This window comes from Bombus affinis, unplaced genomic scaffold (genome assembly GCF_024516045.1).
Source record: "Bombus affinis isolate iyBomAffi1 unplaced genomic scaffold, iyBomAffi1.2 ctg00000202.1, whole genome shotgun sequence".
Taxonomy (NCBI): Eukaryota; Metazoa; Arthropoda; class Insecta; order Hymenoptera; family Apidae; genus Bombus; species Bombus affinis.
The window spans coordinates 73,798-96,996 of record NW_026108906.1 but is presented as its reverse complement, the minus strand read 5'-3'; the positions used below and the strand labels follow the sequence as shown (position 1 = coordinate 96,996).

At 35.0% G+C, this 23,199-nt stretch overlaps 3 protein-coding genes and 3 long non-coding RNA genes across 22 annotated transcripts in view; 3 read left to right on the top strand and 3 right to left on the bottom strand.

Annotated features, from left to right (window-relative positions):
* LOC126927717 (uncharacterized) overlaps window positions 1-23,199 on the bottom strand; it is a 93,918-nt gene that overhangs the window by 14,067 nt on the left and 56,652 nt on the right. The window lies entirely within an intron of this gene.
* The window catches only part of LOC126927707 (omega-amidase NIT2-like), a 34,766-nt gene that overhangs the window by 8,571 nt on the left and 2,996 nt on the right, over window positions 1-23,199 (top strand). The gene's annotated exons all lie outside the window — the stretch shown is intronic.
* On the bottom strand, window positions 8,634-14,724 carry LOC126927728 (uncharacterized). Its single transcript, XR_007715821.1, has 2 exons — window positions 11,417-14,724; window positions 8,634-8,741 (listed from the first exon to the last, which is right to left on the bottom strand). It is a non-coding gene; the product is annotated as an uncharacterized LOC126927728 (long non-coding RNA).
* Window positions 18,413-20,577, bottom strand: LOC126927719 (uncharacterized). 2 transcript variants are annotated; one of them, XR_007715809.1, is made up of 3 exons: window positions 20,134-20,577; window positions 18,872-20,037; window positions 18,413-18,755 (listed from the first exon to the last, which is right to left on the bottom strand). It is a non-coding gene; the product is annotated as an uncharacterized LOC126927719 (long non-coding RNA). The 2 variants fall into 2 exon arrangements; XR_007715808.1 differs by lacking the exon at window positions 20,134-20,577 and having other exon boundaries at window positions 18,872-20,127.
* The window catches only part of LOC126927713 (G-patch domain and KOW motifs-containing protein-like), a 67,212-nt gene continuing 64,903 nt past the window's right edge, over window positions 20,891-23,199 (top strand). Inside the window, exon 1 of the mRNA XM_050743770.1 lies at window positions 20,891-21,270. Coding sequence (XP_050599727.1) covers window positions 21,149-21,270 — 122 coding nt within the window. The 5' untranslated portion in view covers window positions 20,891-21,148. The remainder of the gene's footprint in view (window positions 21,271-23,199) is intronic.
* LOC126927709 (G-patch domain and KOW motifs-containing protein-like) lies at window positions 21,568-23,147 on the top strand. 3 transcript variants are annotated; one of them, XM_050743757.1, is made up of 4 exons: window positions 21,568-21,742; window positions 21,822-21,925; window positions 22,040-22,197; window positions 22,569-23,147. In XM_050743757.1, the coding sequence occupies exons 3-4, from the start codon at window positions 22,080-22,082 to the stop codon at window positions 23,051-23,053; spliced, it is 603 nt and encodes a 200-aa protein (XP_050599714.1). In that variant the 5' UTR covers window positions 21,568-21,742; window positions 21,822-21,925; window positions 22,040-22,079; the 3' UTR covers window positions 23,054-23,147. The 3 variants fall into 3 exon arrangements, with proteins under 3 accessions (XP_050599714.1, XP_050599716.1, XP_050599715.1); XM_050743759.1 differs by having other exon boundaries at window positions 22,040-22,283; XM_050743758.1 differs by having other exon boundaries at window positions 22,040-22,298.

The following is a 23,199-nucleotide window of genomic DNA, read 5'->3' as shown; positions in this document are numbered from 1 at the left end:
CCTATCATCCTATCCTATTATACAGGATTGCTTTGATTCGAGCTCAAACATAGGGAAATCTGAAAGAATTTTTCGCAGAATTTCCTTCCCCTTTGAATTGGGTTTTATACAGAACGACTTTAACCTTTTCAAGGAAATACCTATAGAGTGTGACGATCTATGATTTTAAATAGAGAGGTATATCTGAAAAGAGGTGGATGTAAAACGTAGCATATAAAACGTAGATCAAATCTTTATTCAAGGATTTTTTCTCTTCGCAGAGAATCAGGTTTTCAAGAACGATCGAATATGTATGCACTTGATTTACACGTGAAGTTGTCATTAAAAATATTGTTGCGTTTAAAAAGATAAATATTGATTTAAATTTAATGAAATTGTTAGTCCAATTGTTTAAAGCTTAAAGATATGTAGGTGTCACATTTATATAATGAAAACCTGGGAGCGGCATTAATTAACAAACCTAGTCACGCGCACACGTACTTTAAAACCATGCTTGAAAATCGATATACCCTGAAACAATGCATCGTTCTGCGCTTCCAATTTATTTTCGCACGAAGAATCAGTCCATTCATCGTTGCCGTCACCATCGCTACTGTAATCTATATTACTCGAATAAATTCTATATCTTGATTGGAAAATCGCATATTTTAACGAACTTTCTGTGTGTGTGTGTTTTTTTTTTATGATTTTAATTGGCAATTTCCGAAATTGAACTATAGCTTGAGAATAAACCGATAATATTTGAGGGTATATATACATACATCATGTTTTTGATGGGTTTTGTAGTAAAATAATTGTAGAAAAAGCAAACTTTTTAAGAAAAAATTACCATATTCGAGTAATAAATTATAGAAAATTACCAATGTAAATTAAAACTTAAAAAGAAGAATCTATTACACGTAATAAAGAGAAGGACTTGTTCTCGAACGGCAATTCAACAAATACAGTCGTTGCAGAAACATAGTTTTACAAGGGAGAAGAATCTCTCTAGGAACTCGACGATGTCACGTCAAGCGAAAATTCAATAAAGTGATTACTAACCGTATTACCAGCGGCAATCGTGTTACGGCAATTCGTAAATAAGTTAGTCGTTTATTTGGAGAAACGTCGCTGGCAATATCGTCACATTTTAATTACGTCAGCGCTATCAACTGGTCTTGGAAGAAAGTTTTCCATTATGTACTTTTGCCCACGGCGTCGTTCCAACAAATGAATCCGAGTTTTGAATCGCTTTCTCTTATATCACGAATTTGTAACGGTGTTTCTTCAAACTTTAAACGATTGTAATGAATGCCTTTGCGTACAAAGACTGATACCTGGTTCGACTAGAAGCTTCAGCTAATTAGTGCCCCAGTTAATTTGGATGTTCACTACCACGCCACCTAAGAAGTGGCTTCGTGTCCGAGCGGATTTCCCCCAGGCAAAAAAAAAAGAAAAAGAAAAAGGAAAAAAAGAAAAAGAGAAAGAAGAAGAAAAAGAAAAAGAAAAAAAATAGTTAATTTGGATGTTATAAAATATTATATAACCAAGAACTTATCTTTTACTTGGTAGTCGCATAAGAGAAGACCGAGCCATTGAATCGCTCAAATAGATTAGCTGATTCGCTTAACGTATTTTTACTTCCGATGACGTAAACAAGAGCAGAAAGTACACAAGTAATAATACAGAAATGTCAAATGTACAGAGGCATAGATTTCGTTAAATCATTAGCACGTAACATTTCCTTATAATTCTATTTGTGTATAGCAAAATAGCTTGTGTGCTTTCATGAATTATAATTGATATTTAGAAGCTTTCATGTAGGTAGATATATAACTCGTGTTAATTAGTAATTTAACAATACATCATGACAACATATCATTTTCGTTTCTTCGTTTATCTCGTTATGCGCGTAAACGAATGTGTAAATAAAGACATTTAATCAACGATAACATGTAGTGGCAAGCATGATAATTATCGACAAAGGAGAATATTGGTGAAATGATTGTGGTGATTTCACTCGGTGTATCGGTAAATAAACTTTGATAGACATTGCCGGTGAATTCGCTGCCGGTGAAATCGTGTCGATGAAATAATTGTCAGTGATTTAAAGATAACCCAATTTATTGATCTCCCCTTCATAGAGTTGTACGTCTCTCTATAAAACATTTAGCTTAGTCACACTAAACTGGACTGGACTGCAAGTAAGAAGATTGAAATGCAAAATTCACGTGTGAGATGGAAAGTTCGATAAGGCGATTATGTATATTAACCCGAAAGAAAGCTCATGGCTTTGCAACGCGTTACACGCAACACGGAATTTCCCTCGCTGAAATAATCCTATTACAACGATACGATTTTCCTTAACAGATCTCGCAATGTAATTCTCCCTCTGCAACTTTTTATTAGGTTTGAAACACGAGAGTTTCGAAGCTCTGCAAAGTCTCGCGAATCTAGAAGTCGAGTTTCAACGTATTTTCGCTTCTTATTTTATAGCTGTTAATAGTTATTATCTCACTCTGCACGTACATCAAACGTGTACTTATGTAAATCCAAAGGAAACGGAAACAACCGAGAATAATTGAGGATAATTCGAATACGTACCGATTAGTAAAGTGTTTGGCAAAGAAAAAAAAAAAGGAAAATTGTATCGGAGAAATAGGGGAAAAACGGTGGCGTACATCAAGCAATCTTTATGGCTGTAATACATTTGTTATTCATTTATGTTCATTTTCCATCGCGTAACAGACGTTGAAATAACTGGCAGAACGAGCATATAAATCTTGTATCGCTCGACCTGACTTCTCCCGATGGAAAAATATTCACCAGCCAGGGATCGTGCATCGCTAATTACTCCGTTCTACTTTTCAACCGCGTTTCCATCCATACAGAAAAGCAAGAAGGCAAACCCTATCGCACAGTCGTGAAGAGATGCAAAAGCAAGAAACCAACCAACGACATGCCGATCGACATGGTGGAAGCAGTCCTACAGAGGGGCTATTCACCATGGGACACGGACCCTCCCATTACGAGGGCCGCGAAAAGGCAGAGACCGAAGAAGAAGAAGACATCAGCTTCAGCGTCGTCATCGGCGAAGGCGATGTCGTCGATGCCGCCGGAAGAATGAACACCAAGAAGGCTGCAGGAGTCGATGGAAGACTCCTGGACTGCTGGAAGCAGGAGCTGGTAGCAAGCTGGAACCAGACTGCTGGAAGACGGCCAGAGTAATACTGCTAAGGAAGCCGGGAAAGGATCCCAGTCTCCCTAACGCGTACCGGCCGATAAGCATACTCCCAGCCATGAGCAAGGTCTGGGAAAAATGCTTTAAGAAGATCATCGAGAGATGCATCGGAACGGACCCGTTCCATCGGAGGCAGTATGGGTTCAGAAAGAAGAATTAGCTTAGCGAATACCGATAAGAACAGGAAGAAGCTGAAACGGGCACAACGAACGGCCCTCTGCATAACAACGACGGCATACGGTACCGTCTCCCACGCGGCACTTTGCGTGTTCATCGGGATTCTCCCGATTTACATAAAGATAAAGGCGCTCGGAGAGACTTACAAGAGGAACAAGATCCATAAGCCCAGGATCGGTGCGGATGACGGTAGCGAGCTGAAGGAGGAAATGGAGGCGATTCGCAGGAAGGCCCAGGAGGAGTGGCAGAAGGAGTGGAAAAACCACAAAAAGGAGAATGTCACAAGGAAATTAATACCGAGTGCGCTGCTATTTACCAAAAAGAAGATGGACATCGATCATTACACCATGCAGCTGTTAACCGGGCATGGGAGCTTCGGTGTCTATAGGAAGAGGATTGGCACGAACAGCGACAGCAATTGTCTCGACTGTGGAGACCCTAACGACGATGCAGAGCACGCCCTCTTCGCGTGCCCGAAGTGGACGGACAGAAGGATCGAGCTGGAGAACGCTCTTGGCGAGAAGATAGACGTGGACAACCTGATCGCCACGGTGACCGCCAAGAACGAGAGCTGGGATAAATTCAGGCAATTCTGCAAGACCGTCATGTCTCACAGGAGGGTAACAGCGGAGGCCTGGGAGGAAGCAAGGAGGAGAACAAGAGCAACAACAACTACGCGGAGCAGTGAAGGCAAGAATACAAAACAACGAAAAACCGCAGAAGGAGATCAGCCCAGTATTCTGAACTAGCTGAGAAGATGACGAGAGCAATACAGAATATACAGAATAACTGCCCGAAGAAGAAGATACAACGGGGCATGAAAGGACAACCCTGATGACTGCCGACAGGTTTTACCGGGGTTGTCTGTCCTCAAAGCAAAGGAAAAAGGAGGAGGGGTTTTTAGTGGGTATGGCAACAACATCCGCCCGAGTCCCACATAACCCAGTGATCCGCATCACTGGGTATGCGTAACAGCATTTGCCCCTCCTCACGCAAAAGAAAAAAAAAAAACAAAAAAGAAAAAAATAATAAACTATACACTCTATCAATTTTAAGTTGATAATTTCGTTATTATATAATTTTTCTTAGTCTAAACTGAATCCAGGAAGAAGAACTTTCATCCAATTACATACTTCATTAATTCATGAATTATATTCGTTACCGTACGTACAAAAAGAAAGTTGACTGATATAAAAATTCAAAGGATAGAACTTCTAAGCTCGCGATTGGAAACAGATTCAGTTCAATGGTTTAATTTGCCATTTAATTGAATTCTCTGGCAATTTCAGCGAACTGTGGGCTTTAAAAGTGTCCCGCATTCAAACGCAAGACTTCTCCTCCACCTTTCCCTTTCTTTCAATTCCAACCTCAAGTAATTGACCTATTAATTCGACGATATATTTACATGCTTGCAAGGGATTCAAACAACTTCGTTGCGTTAAATTCGCAATTATAACCAACACGAATGTCTCAATCAATGTGCAGCTCGAAACAAATAAAAGACAATTAACTTTTCAATATAACGATTGATATGTTTGATGAAGAGAAATGTATGAATTTTTAAAAACGTCTCCTAGTACATTTAGCATTTTTATAATAAAAACTTAGAACACACACGCACACATATACTATTCCATGAAATGATTTACACAGCTATGAGTCTAATCCTATCATATTATAAAGGGATGAACGAACTTTTCCTAATAAATATAACTTTATACAAAATCTTGTTTAAAAAAATTAGTTTTTTATTCTCATTAAATTAATTTAATATCAGAATATATAATTTTAGTCGTTATCAAAATTTTATGTCAAATGCGTTCATAGATACATATATAAATAAATGTCTAATCCTATGTATTTATTTCAACTGAAATCTTAACTTAAATATTTATTAACAATATTCTGACGAATATGCAATGAAAGATAAAAACAACTTTATTTTTCTTATAGAATGTCTCATGCTTCTTACTCATTTTATGTTTCTCGTTGTCAGTGCGTAACTACTTATCAGCCGCATGAATGCTAAGTTTTACTACTGAGAAACGAAGAGACATATAGATGCAAATATACGCTACCTCGCGTGAAAAAACATCAGATACATTAATCAGAAGGAATATCCGATACATATAAAATTCATGGCGTAGTTATTTATACATACGGAATATTTCTTTCTGTATGAAATATTCTTTCTTCTGAATTCTTATTATAAATGTATGTCCATTTCCTACCTTAAAATGTCTCTCCTTTGAAAAACTCCATTTAAATATAACGATTAACAAAATATTACCAATAAAAATATTAAAACGAGATGCTGAAAGAACCTTTTAATGAAGTACAAATGATTATTTCAACTTTTATTCTGTTAAATTTGAATTGAATCGTTTATAAACCGAACAGGTGTATAAAATTTTATTGCGTAAAAATTGTGAAGCTGAAAATTAGGAACGAATAACGAATGAGTAACCTAGTTTCATTAAAAGGTACGTGTACGCCGATCCGCGTAACAACTTCGACACTCCAATGATTATAAAGCATGTATCCTTCAGAGATTTTTTGCGCGAACGCAAGATACCTTTTACACGTGCAACTGAATAAGTGGAACGTGATTTTCAATATTTCTTCTTGTAGAACTTGTAACAACGTAACTGTTTCACGAATATTTTCCCTGACACTTTTACAACGATGCGTAGAAATCTCCTTTTCTAATTAATAATTTCAGCGTTTCTCTGAACAGTTTCGTTGCGATTAAAAAATATACAAAGCTTACGACGTGCTTGTTTAAAAATATTTATATGGAACAAGATTTCGAATTTGTCACATCAATCGCGATCTCAGCAGGTGTAAATTAATTCGTTCTAATGAACGATTAAATTAAACGGCTCGTGACAAAAATTATCCCTGTCCATGTTTGTCTTTCTAAAACTAATTCAAGGCGAGTTAAATGAATCGCTGTGTACCCTATTCGCGCAGCATGTGTTTTAACGACCAGCATGCAAGCGTTAACGGTGTACTTTAGTTTCTCATGGTTGTGTTAAGCTGGTTGCTCTTAGAATGAGCATATACTTACCAAAGGAGGTGAACAGAAGATAGCCTGGCACCATTTTGGCTCCGAATGGTAACAGAAGCATTGAGTGCAAATCGAAGGTCCCGGCACATACATCATTCCATACGAGACAACTTTTCCTTCGAAATCAGTACAGTTTCCTCTTAAAGACACTGAAAACAATTAGCAGCGTCAATATCTTTGCCACTCGACAATCGTACGCGCAGTTACGCTAACCGTTTTAACGCCACGCAACGTGATCGCTCTATTCGCGTACCGTGGTAAATTGTGCCACGATGTATGGTCACGATCATTAATTCGCAACGCGCTCAAGCGTGCTCGTCGCGAGTCATGTCAGAGTTTCCTCTCGTAATTACTTGTTTTTCAAATGATCATAAACCAAATAAAAAAAAAAACACCAATATAAAAAATTACCTCTTGAATCGGAAAACCAAATCCTGCATTATAGAATGTTATCACGCAAACGAAACGCAGAGCATAAATATTTCGCAAACTTTTGAGTGTTTGTTGTAACGCTTCCAGTATAACCGATGAAATGAAGCGCGAGCACGTCGAACGGTATATTTCGATGAAAAAAACAGGATGAAAAAGGGCAGCGCGATCGCGTCGATCGGTACTCCTCGCAAATAAATAAACGAAGCGCTAGCGCGCTGCATAGCACAAACCGATACGGAGTCTTGAAACATCCGACACTAAAACGGTTAATAACATTACTCAAACGACCGTACCAGGAAATTTTTGTTCAACGGATCCGCATTGCGGCTATCACGATGCTTCTTCGTTGCATCGATGCTTCATCGATGAGATTAAAGCACCGTTGAAATAGGTTATTCGATTTCTTACATGGGGAAAAAGTTTTTATATCGTGTTTGCTGTTTTACTTCGCAAGTGTGCTTTACAGTATACGTTAGAACTCCAAGTCGAGCTATCCGAGTTAAAGTCTCTTGAAACTTAAAACGGCACTTAAAGGATATAGGTATAATAGAAGGTTCGTTTAAAATTCAAAAGTGTATATACGTACATATACATTTGAATAAAAATAGCGGATAATCTCAAGTAAAAAAGTAGGTTGGTGTTAGTAAAATGGTTTCAAAATACTTGTCAAAAGTCAAACGACTTGACTAATTAAGAATGGATGTAAGAGATTGAAAGCAAAGGGCATCTAAGAGTATCAATTAAGTAACAAACTCACGGTGACAAAGAGGTTTTCACTCGCTCGAATTCAAATAAATCGGTTAATTTGAGCGAAACTTTAGGTGCACGAGAAGCGACACGCGTCCTCAAGGACTACGAAGGTTCTACTCGAACGAATGAAAACTTTTCTCTGGCCCGGTGTGTATACACAAGACGTGCGAATTTAAAGTGCAGATTGTATTAATTGAAATAATTGGTTGGTTTGATCAAATTAATCGTTTTAAGCTGAAATGACGAAGGTCATCCAAGTAATTGATGTCCACTGTAATTATTTGTTAATCGAGCGTGGAATCGGAACGATTCGACCTCGTTCCAACGCGAATCGTTACTAAGGCAGAGACGGCAATTAATAATTGTCGCGTCATTTGTTCGATCGTGTTCACAAATTCAAATACGGCTGAGTGGCGGAAACCATTTATAACACGTCCCGTACCGCGTAGGTCGTATACATATCTCAGGATGAATTTTTCGTACTTCGCCGCATATATTCTCCATGTTAGACATACCATAAAATATTTCGTGCAATCGCGTATTCCTGTCTAATGTCAGGAATTCTCTTTCCATAGGTCTGCGTTTTCCATATTATCTATTTTGCTTATCAGTAAACATTCTTACAATTTGTGATTAATACTGTACGTACAAGAACGTTAAGTTTTTGACGTTGTAATATTTCACATGAAATAATAATGGCTGTATATCGACTAACTTATTAATTAATTAAATTCGTGTATATCAAGTTTCCTATCATTTAATACTTTCGTGTAACTACAGAGATTTGATACTATCAAATGAAATATAAAACTTGGTAAAAAAACGCGCTTCGTTAGGAAATGAGGGTAATGATGCAAATATTTTTTGTAGCCATTATATAGAATTTCGATGGTATAATTAATCAGTATCAACTTACCAGCCCCTGACGGGAAGACAAAAATAACCTGCAAGCAGATGAGATTTGCAAGTATTTTCGAGTACAGGTCCTTCATGGTTGTAAAAGATCAGGGGATGTTGTCGCTCTAGAATAGGAGAAAATCAGCTGTTTCAATAACTGCTGTGTTGGCACTGGAGTGCGTAGACCAGAAATATCTGCGACAAAAATCAGAATACATTTGTTTTCACATGATTCGATCAATTTTGTGTAGAACTAAGCTGATTGAACCTAACACGGGATAATTGTCCAACTTACGACCTTAACAAGCCCGCTTGATTCTCTATAAGTGCTTGAAATTGATGCTTGTATTCTTTCCAGATTAACAAGCTTTGCCTCCGCCCCTCCCTCCCTCTCTATTTCCTAAGATCGAGTTAGACTGCCACAACATATTATCTTTCTTCTTTTCTTTTCTTTTCTTTCGATCTTTTAAAGCCTTAAATCGCTGGTTATTATAGTGTATACATTCAATTACCCTGTAAGTCGTAAGTACATGTTTTACGTTATTTTTCATTTTCCAGCTAAATTCCACAAAAACAAGAAATATACTTCCAACGTGTTTTCACATGTCTCTAGCAAAGATCTCAAAAACAAGTTGCGGCCCAATTTAAAACGACAAATAGCACCGTGTGTCTCGTTGTGGCAACGCACGCTTCGTCAGCTTTTTAAAAGCGCTCTCTGTCTGCTTTTTTCTCTCTTCACCGCCTATTCGTTTTTTTCTTAACGAGTGAAACCGTTTTTACGAGGACGGGAGCACAGAAATGACGTACTGGCAATTCTGTTTCGTGATGACACAAGCAGCCCGGTTTCAGTGAATTAATCCTGGCCCCAAGCTTCCAATTAATCTCTCCCTTCCTTTCCTTTATTTTTCCCTTCTATATCGAGTTTCAGGTTTTCTAAATTTCCATTACAATCAACTATGGCTTTTCTCTATTTTACATGTTAGCCGATGATTCCTGGCAAAAGCATCGGCTGTAAAAATATTTGGAGTTGCAACAGCAACAAGTGTGTTTTCTCAAACAGAAAATATTGGAAGCGTACTCGTTGGCAAAACAGTTCACGGATAGTTCGTCCTGCTCGTTATTTGTTTCAATACCGTTAGCAAATAAATTCATGAAACATAGTGTATCGCATAAATTGAAAATAAAAGCTTTGCGTATACTTGGTAGTTGAACTTTGACTATTATACGTATGTTATATATGTAGTATCGTGGACAGAAGGCCTAAGATATCTGCCGAACCATAAACAATGCCGCGAGAGCCGCGGCATCGTCGGGTACATCAATGTGTCGTCGGTTCTTTTTAAGTGGATAGTTTCGTGGAAAGGGCCTGCGTGACTCTGGCCACGGGCGTTTCGGGACACGTGTCCGATAGGACGGGAAAAGACAAAGAGACGCTAAAGGCAGTGTTAGTTGAGCAGCCGGAGAAGACGGATGCAAAAGGTGTGCAGAGTGTGACTTGAGAAGCGAGAGCGAGCGAGTGTAGAAGCCGAAGAGTGTGAATCGGGAAGTCGGAAGCCGTCTATGAGAATAAGACGTACGACAGCATTGTAATCATTTCGTTGCTTCGAATATTATTTATTAAATCAAAACATCATTACTTGTCCTTTCCTCTAAGACCCATTAAGATACTACATATATATATAGAAGATTGCTTAGAATTTGGAGCTTAATAACATATGTCAAAATCATTGACATTAAAGAAGGTGAACCTTACTTACCAAATTTCCTTCCGTCAAATGATACATAAAAATTGAAAAAAATAATATACATAGTTTTGACTTTCTTCCGCATTATAATTTGAATCACTCGATTTATTCGACTAAAGATAATCAAGCAATAACCTCACTTTACACGTATTCTCATCACGTGAAATAGATCACATCAGGGATTTTCAAAAGTCGATGGAATATTAATAGCGATTAATTATTTATGGATGTATTCTGCACGGTTAAAGCAATCGCCTAGTGAATTATCGAGTTCCAGGAATATGAACGGTAAACAGGATTGCAGCTATAAATGACTCTCTAACGTGTATATTAGAGATGAATTTGATCATTTATCCTCATAATATGAAATACTCTTTCAAGTGGAAATCATAATTAACAATTTCTGGCAGCGAAAAGTAAATAAATCGATACGTTTAAATCAATATTAGAATTTCTTAATATTTTTATCAAATATTTTTATCAAATATTTTAACATCGTAGAAGTGTCGTTGTAGAGAAACATTAGGTTGTTCCAAAAGTTTCTTTCGTTTTATAAAGAAATGATAGATGTACGATATTTTTTCTGTATCTATCATTTCTTTATAAAACGAAAGAAAATTTTGCGACAATCTAATAGAAATTTAGCTTTAACACAATATAAAAATGGATTGTTATGCCCCTAGGAGATAAGAACAATATGATTAATATTAATAATGAATACGTTAACGTAACGTAAAGCAGCTTTTGCAGAAGGCTATTAAGGCTATTGCTGAAAATGTTTACTAAAGAATGATAACATGAATTTTCTTAAGTACCCCATTTGATACTTAATCTACTTTGTAAATACTGTACGTCCTAACTTTGAAAGAATGCAATTTTAGCCAGAATGTTTCAAATTACCTAGCCGTATTGTTTCCATGTAATATAATTTATATTTACATTATCTCGCGTAATTCTTTCCACTTTATTGACTTCTAAACGTTAATGTAATATAATTTTTATAATATAATTTTAATCGAAGTTATTTAAAATTTGTAGTATCTCATCCCTACTAGAATAATATTAACAAATGTGCAGAGCTCAAGTCGAATAACACCGGCTCAGATAAATGATCATCAAACTTACTTTTGTTATCGTCGATGTCAGTGATTTTAAACCAGCCAACGTCCATGGCAATCAATATTATTTAGCCGGTCTTAACGCAATGTAAAAAGCAAAAAAAAAAAAAAAAGAAAAAAAGAGGAAGGAAGGAACAGGGAAGCAAAGAGATAAAACGAATTTTTCATTTTCTCGAAACTAGATCGAGTTTCAAGCTGCTCGTAAAAGAGTCTGTAGCCAATCCGACTAAATTCGACGAACCGCGCTTCAAAATTCCCAGAGAACTGTGATAACCATCGAAATCTGTACAATTTGTCGATTCATCGCTTGATTAAAAAATGGAACAAAATGAGGCTGATCAGCCGGCCTTTGAACTTCTAATGATCCCTATCGTTATACCCTAGGTTGAATGCTACGATATAAGCCGAGACAGCTATAAGTAGGGTTCAAGTGATTGCCGCCATCTATTATTCACGCGTTACACATTCGCCAGACGGACGCGTCTAACGGTTGACATTGTTTTCTACCCTCAGTTCCAACGCAATTACGTTGCTACGTGCAATCAAGTCTCGAGTGAAGCTAATGATAAGTTGTTGTTCGATCCTACACAATTACTAAAATTATTCAAATTAAACTAATTTAGTCTAAAAAAACAAGTAATTTCGTTATATATTTCCTTTCATAATAAGCCATGGTTGGAATATAGTAGCTGACGAAAATATTCGTATATTTGTAGAAACATTTTAGGGCTGTATTATGCATAACGGCACTATAGAATTAATACTGTAACAGAATTCTACTATCATGGTTATGCTGGTAATATTCGAAACAAATCTGAAAATCTATGTAGATGTTGTAAGATATTCAGTACGAGTACTGTGCATTACTGGTATGTACATAATCACGACGAGATAAGGAAGGTACTGTTCTCTATTGCTCGTCGCTACCCGTTGCTAGTAGCAACGTACTATGCATATATATCTCGTAAAGATTTTAAATGTAGCCAACGAGACCATTTTTAATATTTGACTATCGTGACCCATTACAGTTTCATCACTTTCAATTAATTGAACACGACCCGCACCTTAAGACTAAAATACACAATATAAGTATGGCACAGAAAATCTTTTAAAATTTACGGACGACTATTTATGGTATTTAAAGGCAGCAAAGATAATAATTAGCTGCAGATTTGCCTCGAATCGTAGCATACAATATGGAATCTGATTATTAAAAATTACTGTGGAAATACAGTGGATTTCCATAAGATATTCGTGCTTGTGGGATTTTGGAAATAAATTCTTAACCCAAATGGACGACCTCGATACTCGAGAAATTTTGTGAAGCTGACGTCAATGGCGATATGTACTGTTGTTGTGCTATCATTTCATAGTAAGCTGTATTGATTGCACTTCTATTCACGGAATTGATTTATTCCACACAAAAGTTGACAACAATAATCGAAAAAAGAAAAATATATTACCACCTTTCACATCAGCATACACAAGCACATAGGATTTCACACGAATATACACACTTGTAAATTCGACGAAACGATCAAATTTAATTATTTTTCGATTTTTCGGGCATCAAGTACTACATCAAACGTTACACATCAAACGTTAAAATACGGCGAGCATACAAAATGTACAAACCACTCTAAATTAATTAACTTTGAACGTTATTGATTAATTTAAAAAAACCACTGTTGCGTTGAGTTTTACATTTTAAAAAGTTGTTATCCGTTTTTGCTTTGTTTAAAACTAAAAACAGGACTCATTGTAAGTTCATTGTAAGTCGTAAATATCCCTTTTATTTATTTAAACAAACAGATATTTAAACAAACAATTTATAAATATGTAATTTATTTACGTATATTTGTAATATCTGTTTTATAAATTTGTACAACCATTTATCCATTTATCTATTTTATTTGCATATAATTTTTATAGACTTTTTTTTTTCTTTTTTAAGAACGAAAAATTGTGAATTGTTATTTTAAGACATGTCAGGCTGAAGCGATACGCGATATATATTTCTATTCGGATTTCACCGTCGTCGTAACCGATGCTATTGGAAACGTTTCACAATAGACGTCTTAGAAGCGCTTGCAATGTCCGTCATGTGTAAGGCTCTACCACTGAATCGCGGCTGCCATTTAGTGATTAAGGTCGATCACTTAGAGACGTTAATCCGCCATAATGGTGAGCAATACATCGAAGCCATTATTGAAAGCATAGTTACGCTTTAATTTCATCGATCTTATTCACAAATAGAAGTGTACAAATTATAGGATTTCCAAATATTTAGTTTAGTTAAAAGGAGATATGAAAATGACAGGTATATTCAAAGGATAAAACAGAACCGTACGATTGTAAAGTTTCAAATCATTATAACTATTTAAATTTGAAAAATCCTACTATATTTATACAATATATTTTTATTAAGAATGGAAGAAATTTCGAAAAATCCGCCAACACTTTTTACTGTCGTCTTGAAGCACACCATATGTTAAGCTTCTTCGTCGTTACAAATTTTATCGCGGATGTAACGAACGTTTCGAACATGTAGCACGCACGCGTCAACGCCTACATTTGGATTTTAAATATATGTTTTATGCATTAAATGTATTTGTACTTTCTTGCGCAATTTCTTTTAATTTGTTACGATATGGAGGGTTTAATTACGTTTAAGATATCTATCTGAATCCTTTAAATTCAAAGTTCTTTAAAAAATTACGTTACGTAAAATAATCGTTTTTCCACCTTATTGTATCATAAAATAGTTACTTAAATTCATATTACTTAAAGAATCTTCCTACAGAAAGAATAAAAATGAATAAAATCCTATATGTTAAATTTTACGTGGTTGATGGAATACATAGCGATGACGAGAACTAACTACAGACAACAAGAAACTATTAGCGAAGGCAACTGGTGACTATGAATGTCGTCTCTATAATATGTGACGACTAAGGAGAACAACTACCAACTACGGATAACAAGTAACAACCAACTGTCTCGTTTCTAAGAGGCAACTAACTTGCAATTATCCTCCTTTGATGGTTTCTGTAGCGTGATATACGTCTTGAACGTAGTTAAAGAATATGGTCGCTGCTGAATGGCGATTTGACAGCAAGGCGATCCCGCCAGTTCAAAGCTTGACATTGCAAGCTACCGAAAACCATTAATCTTGTTATCGAATATCTAGCTTTCAGAAGAACCCTTGTGATATGATATGACGTCATGACATTTTTATGACGAAGATGAACAAACACCGACCTCTAACGAAACAAATTTTTATTAAGTGCCGTATGTGAGTTGCAGGCCGGCCAACCAAGGAAATTTATCGAATGTATAAAGTAAACTATATATACGAATATATTGGATATATCATAAAATGCCCGCGTTATATCGTCCAACAGCATAAAGAAAGCTAAATTTAAGGAATTGAAAAATTGAAATACCAATTATAAGAGAGTTAATTAAATTCAAACCTATCGATGGTCTCATAAATTTCCTGGAAATTGATATCTTTCGAGTTCTAAATTCTCCTTAGAAAGTATCATAGAGAAAATATGAAACTTGAAAAGTACATCACGCTGATGCCTCGATAAATCGTCGTGTCGATAAATCCATGTGTCCGAGCGATGAATTTTCCCCAAACAACAAAAAACTGAAGGGAAATCTTCTTTGAAGGACGTGACAAGGTAGGGGAAGCGGGAACGATGATCGCGCGATAAACTGATGGTGTACGTATAGAACGAGTGTTGCGAGAGAATTATCGAGAAACAAAAAAAGAAAAAATAATCGTTGACCGGCGCGACTATACGCTGTCGACGGGCAAACAGCGACTGAGACTAACTGAAACGAACTCTGTCACAGTATGAGCACGGGCTGCGTTCGCGGGTCGATCGAACACGTTCTGCGCCTCTCCTCGGCACCGGCGTCAAATCCACCCCCGATGGCTGCAACGCACTGGTGCACTTGGTGGTCCTTCCTTTTTCGTGTGATATTATACCAGCATCTGTGATGCCATTTCAAAGACCGCAATCAAATCATTAAATGGCAGATTAAAGCGACGCGATAATATTACCCCAATATTCGTCCGTAAATGTTACCGTATAGATGTTTAATTAAGCATTATTATGCTTCGAATAATTTACTATCACATGAATCGTTCCACAAGAAAACATATGTTTCACTTTTCCCCGTAGTATGATTGTAATTTATAACAAATATTTATAATTTATAATTTAAAATATTTATAACTCACTGAAAGTATCTTCTTGTCACGATTATAGCCGTAAAATGTCAAATTAAAAGTACCAAATTAAAAACATATGGTATCCCGAAACCAAACGTACGACATGGCGAATCACGATGATACGATAAAAATTGATCTATGTCTTGATTTATTCAAACAGAACGAACTTACTCGAACTTTTCCAGAATAAACGATTTATTCGATAATATCCGTCACCAGCTTCTCTTCCTTCAACGGTAACAACTGACACCGAAAGCTCGAGAGACCCGAACGGTGAGACGTACCCAGAAGCAATGCAGTTACCTGGGCAAAGAGTCCCAAAGACCAAGGACGTAGGAAATTTCGAGAAACGGAAATGGAAACTGGAGTGGCGCGTCAATCAGCACTGACGGAAACTAATAAAAATGGAAAAAACCAAACTAATTCGTTTCACAAATTATTAAAACGATATTATTCAAAATTTCACTCGATTTTCTCACTGCACACGTCAATATTTGTCGAAATATCAATATTAAAAAGTTAATAAAAAAAATATCCTCTTTCCTCATACCTGTCTTTCTCCCGAGCGGCGAAGGAATACTAGAATGTTCGAGAACAACGGATACTTTTTGATTTTATCTCAATATCAATTTCAATCTTTTTAAACGAAATATAATCTGAACGATGAAACGTTTGATCAAATAATGTTCTTCGTTCGATGCTAAAGGAAATTGAGAAGAAACATCGAAAATTCGTTAATAAAACGAATTTCTTTGTTTCTGTGAGATAATAAACTTGATATACGTATTGGTTTTTAAAATCAATATAGCTAACCAATGGGCACACTTTTAACAAGGGCGATGGAACATACCAAAAATCTTTCAAGATGGTCTTGGCAACGGAAGAGTCGAAAATATGACAATTATAAATGAAAAATTCTAATATTTTACAGCTGGCAACGATAAAGAACTCCAGATATTCTCCTAATTAATTTACAACAAATTCGCGTATATGATCGATAGCTGACGTCATTGTGTCCCACAGCCCTTGTAAAACGATAAGAATTTCCTGGAAAAACTTGTAGCCACGAAATGAAAGAGATGATAAAACTTCTAACAAGAGTACTGAGACGAGCAACTTTGTACTTACCCCTTCGGAGTAGGGAACGTGATTAAACGTCCGCGAGTTCGAAACTTTTGTAAGTCACTGCACGGCCGCTGCTTATGGTGGAAATGTAATAGATATAAGTACAGAGCGCGTGAGCGAACTAAAAACGCGATATAGGGGTAAAGAGAGAGACCGTTCCGTTCTTCTCTAATGCCCGCGTACTTGTGCCGGAAATGTGTAACAACGGTAAACGAGCGCCGTCAGTGTCCACTAGTGTGCATGCCTGATTAAACAAGGACAGAAAATGCTTATATACAGCCTTCTCTTTCTATTTCCATGTCGCATCCGTCTTACTATACAGTAGACGGGATTCGACTATTCCATCATTATATTCGCACCCTGCTTATGTGTGCGAACAAATCGTTCGTCTCCTGTTTGATGCTCAGTTTTCAACGGAGTTGAAGGGAAACATTATAAGAGAAAGGAAGTGACGGATTGTCTCAAAGTAATAAACGAAAATTCTCGTAACTATCGAAAAACGATAGTCAATACAAGGATATCATTATCACATTTAAAACTATCACAATGAACGGTGATTTATCGCTGCAAGGTACCACAAATAAGATATCTCATAATTTGCGAAAAGAGGTAAGGAATATTCTAGATTTTAGACTTTGGAACTTCCATGACAGTCATGAGTGTGTTTTGTCATTGATTTGCCATATTGCGTTTTTCACAATTGTTGTTCATTTTTTGTGATATTTTACACTCGCACATAGTATCTATGATTTTTTCTTTCGATAATTCTTATAATTATTGTCAATAATTAATTATTTATAGCCATTTACGCTGTATTATATATCATTCAGATTTATCTTTGCACGTATCAAGATAGTAGATAACAAAATTATGTGTAACAAATTTATTAAACTCGCAATGTAACAGAAAATTGCATGAAAATCTTTATATTATTAATAATTATTGTTAATAATAAAAAAAATAAATGTCGCATTAGGAGGAGAGTCGTACTTCGGAACGTAATCGGAACATATTGTACCTTATATGTGATTATTTGGAACGCAATGGGTGAGTACATTGCAATTTAGATATCTTCTTAGTTGCAATTTTTTCGAATAATATCGGTGACCAATCGAAATAGAAATTAGTGCGGAAAGAGGGGAAGGAACCAAAATTTGAAAATCGACATCGGTAACTCAGTAGTTATAGAATAACTCAATCGATAACGTAGATTAACTAGTTATAAATGAAAATATATTTAAATTCAAACTTTAAAAATTAGAAATTAAAAAGCAGAAGGCAAAAAATTATCGCCGAGGATTTATATAATAATAAATAAACAGTACATTCTTTTTGTCTGTCTTACCTAGAAATAAAACAGTTAATTGATGATTATCGTATAGTGTGTACTCATAGCATAAAATTTGTTCAATGAATTAAAAATTATATTTTTTAGATATGTAGACATTAGCGATGTATTAATCCGGGAAGCTCGTCTACCTCGGAAATATCGAGTCTGCGACAACGTCGATTTGGAAATTATTCTTACAGAATATGAAAATTATTACAAGATGAAATTCCAAAAATATCCTATATTGTGCAAGAAAATAACTGAAAAGGAAATAAAGACGAGGGAAATGACAAATGCGAACAAAGTGTAAGAATTTAAATTATTTAACACTATTCAACGTTCTCAACGTATTCAACGTATCGATTACAATATCATTCAATCTTCGAAGAAGTAGTAAAACGTGTCAAATCTGTTAGCAAACAAACGAGAAGTGAGTCTGTATCTGGGTCTGTGAAAGGGAGGAATGCACAACAGAAGATGAGGGGTGATGCTACGGATGATATTAATCTCGCAATGACAGTGACATCAATTTTCGCCAATGAAAGCGATGAATCTTCATCAGAAGAGGAGCTATTTAACATCTTAATGGAACAATCCACGCAATCAAAGATATCAAAATAGGCTCAGAAGCTTTATATAGACAATCTGGAATTACGAAAGATTATTGAAGACATTTCATGCGTAAGTTATTTTCGATTAATATACGTATTGTAAATACTGATTTCAGTAAAGTTTTAAATAACGAATTACATAACACTTACGGAAATTAATACGGAGATTATGCGCCATTTCATCTTTGTATTGTCGCAGGAAATCATACTGACAAAATTAAATGTATATTGGGACAACATTGTAGGCCTAGAGGAATGTAAATCTGCTATTAAGCAGGCCATTGTGTATCTCCTCAAGTACCTTATCTTTTTCAAAGGCCCATTTTCTCCCTGGAAAGGTATTCTGCTATACGGACCACCTGGTACAGGTAAGATACTCGTATTTCTTTCATTCCCGTACATGTTTACAAGCAATTACGAAATAGGGAAGACGATGTTGGCGAAGGCAGTCGCAACAGAATGCCAATGCACCTTTTTTAACATAACGGCCAGCTCATTGGTGAGCAAATGGAGAGGTGATCCCGAGAAGTATATCCGTCTAAGTTGATTTCCTTTGTCTACGAAGAAGAGATTCTAGAATATATCATATATAATAATAATCATATATAAATAGAATAGTTGTTTGGAAAACGAAATGATATTACGTTCGTGATGAAACAATGAATTTAAGGAATTTTGAATATAATATTTAATAAATAATAAATACATTTGTTAAACTGAACAGGTTTTATTTGAACTTGCCTATAATTTTTCGCCTACAATTATTTTTATCGATGAGATTGACTGGATAGGCACAAATAAAGGAGTAAACTGTACATTGTCTGAACCTGCAAAGAGAATCAGATCAGAACTTCTTTCTAGATTGGATGGATTAGTATCTAACGAAAATTCTAATGTAGTTCTTTTGGCTGCAACTAATTGCCCGTGGTATGTATATCACCCTATTTCAATGTTTTCTAAGTAGAAAATATCTTAATATCATAATTATTCATTATCTTAATCTTAATTATTGTGTTGTGCGGAATATTCCTTTGTTATTATTAATATAACAGAACAATAATATTTATTGTAAATATATTATTACGGACATTGATGCAGCTTTACGCAGACTTTTTCTTGAAAAGAAAATATACTTATCATTACCAAATGAAGTTACTCGACTTGGTATGTTCAAATTATACCTTAGCAACCAGTTATTAGAGAATATGGATATTGTAAACCACATAATAAAATCTACTGAAAAATATTCTTGCGTGGATATAAAATTGCTTTGTAAGCAAGCATGGCTGCTAGAAATAAGTCCAATATGGGAAAAACTTGAAAAAAAAAAAAGAAACATCTGTTACGACTTTGAAATATGAATTAAAGAATTATGAAATAATAGCAAAATTGTTAAAAACAATGTCACCTACAGTTACGGATGTGGATAGATATGAAGCGTGGAATAAATATGTATGCCATAAGAACATATTTTAAAAAATATAAATGGTTATCATATAAAAATATAAAAATATAAAAATATAAATGGTTATAAATTATTAATAGAATTATAGTTCGAAAAATTGTTCGTATGCGTGCATGTATGTGTGCGCACGGGCTATAAACAAGTTTGAAATGTTCGTTCTACATATATACGTGGTATACATATTCCCTTATAATATATAATATGTGTAATCTGAGTGATAATATATCCACGTATTACATATGTGTTAGTGTATTTTATCGATAATCTGTCTTTTATTTCCTCTTATCTTATTAACGCATGTATGGGCGCGTATATGCGCCGGGCGAAAGCTATGGTTATATATGGGATTGTTAACAAATAAAAATTAATCTAGGTGTTATTAAAGAAATTTGTTTCAGCTTCTAAACTTTTTGATGATTGGTTTACTTTGAATATTTTGCATATCTTTGCATATCATGAGCATTTTGTACATTTCTATACATTCAAATTTTCTATGAATATAAAATGATCCGCACTACTATCTACTTCATAGTATACTCTATACGTTTAAAATGCTCCATTAGAAGCTTAAATCTATCAAAATACAGCTCCTAGGGAAATGTGAATTTTCACACGACCACATAATATCGATTTTCTGATTGAAACGTATAGGCAGGTATATACTAGCATAAGCCACCTTCGGCATTTGGCCGTATGGTGCAGCACTAGCTCTGTAACATAGAAAACCATAGGCGTCAGTTCTTCTTATTTCCTCTCTCATATATGTTTACTTTAATGTCACTTATTCAGGCGCTTGATACATTGTCGGAATGAAATTTTAGTAATGTGCAAGTAATTTTGAGTAGATTAATAAAGTATAATAAGATATTAGATTCATGTACATAGTTTCAAGTGACATCAATCTTTATGTCTAGTATATACATGTGTATTGATCTATAAGTCAGTGTTAAAATAACGAATAAATGGCAGAAGAAGGAAAGAAGAAATCTATTAAGAAACCTGTGTTAAAAAATGCTATTCCACAAGAAAAAAAGAAAGTTGATTACATTGAATGCCTCGATGAGAAAGGTATTAAAGTAATAGGGTGAGTTCAAAAAGTAAAATTTATAATCAAGAAACATATAACCTCAACCTAACCTATAAAAATCACCAATAGCGGAATATATATATTTGAAAACAATTTTTTTATTTCAGTGAGGAAGAAAAAAAAGATGAACCTCTAATTATTCCATTACTAGGTTCAAAAACCTGGCATGATAGAATTGTTAATAAAATAGATGCAGACATTTACCTTCCGAAGGCAGATAAGGAAAAGGTAGGAGACGCTAGTGTTAACGAGGCAAAATCAAAGCTATCTAATGGAAAAACATCGCCAATAATATCAATATAGAAAGAAAGAGCCAGTTGAAGATAGTGAAAATAAAGTTGTTACTTTAGAAGAGCAAGCGGCTAAAGAAATCATTGAGGAACTTAAGTCAAAGAATGAACATGAAACTAAAACAAATGATTTAACTTTACCTTTAGTAAAAGATGAATCATTAGGAGGCAAAGAACAGGTACGTTATCAACATATTGATGTGCAATGCGCAGATGTATTACATTTGCATATTATAAATATCGTTTTGTATTTTTCAGTCTACGTTAGAAGATTATGAAAAAATTCCTATTGATGCTTTTGGTGTAGCAATGTTAAGGGGAATGGGATGGCAACCAGGAAAGGGAATTGGTTGAAATGAAAAGTATGAATTTTACTCTGGATTAAATTAATTATATGTATTTAATACATCACTTATTGGAAAGTAAACAGAGAACATCATTTTTTATTTCACAATCGTTTATTCTAACTATTACAGATTAGTAGCAGCTGTCATACCAGAATTACGACCAAAAGGTATGGGTCTTGGAGCAGACAAAGTAGCATTGCAGAAGAAAAATACAGATTCCAAAAAAGAAGAGGAAGAAGTTAAAATCGAGAAAGGAACATTTGTGAAAATTATAGCTGGAAAACAAAGTAATAATTATGGTCATATAGAAGGATTTGATGATGATGCAGGAAGGCTCATAATAAAACTAGCTCTTGGTGGAAATATAATATCTGTAAATGAATTTATGGTACGGCCAGTGACTAAATCAGAATGTTCTAAGAACTCAAAAGTTCAAAGTTAATATGAAGTGTTAGTTTTTCATCAAGGGACTTTTAAGAAAACAAATTTGAATTGACATATACATATAAAGACATAATCGGACATGTAGAAAAACTAATTCAAGAGTACCTGTAAGTGTGTTGTTGCATGCAATTTTTTAAAGGTCCCTTCTATTTTTATATAAAATATGATAAATGTAGAGGTTTTAGCTTTCAGTATTTTATGGGGTTAATTTCAGATACAAAAAAGTATGAGGAATATAAGGACAAGGAATCCAAGGGACTCAAGCAAAAGATGGATAGAAAAAGATCAATGTCCCCTGACCCCGAAGACGGTGAAGATGGTGACAAAAGTAGTAATAAAAGAAAGAAAATCGGAAGTACGATGCAGAATAAGAACAAGTATGATAAAGTGGGGGATAAAAAATCAGAAAGACGAAAAAGGCGCTCCGAATCTAATGATGACAGCGATAGTGATTCTGAAAAGAAGAGACGAAGAGAAAGAAGTAACTCTAATAGTAATGATTCTTATAAATTAAAAAGATTGAAGAAGTCAAAGAAACGTAAGAAGCACGATTGCTCGTCTGAAAGATCAAGTAAGAAACATAAAAAGAAAGGCAAAGAAAGAGAAAAAGTTAGAGATAAGAAACCCAGAGATTATGCAGACAGAAAGAAACACAAAAGACGAGAAAGATCAAGATCTCGATCATTTAGTAGGCAGTAATATTTTCCAGTAACGTATTCGGTCATTTTACTTTCAAGATAAATTGTACAATTTTATTTATACAGATTTTATAATAAAGTGTATTTTTACAAAAGTATATTTCTTTTCTTACCCTTAACTGAAAATTACATTTAATTATAATATGT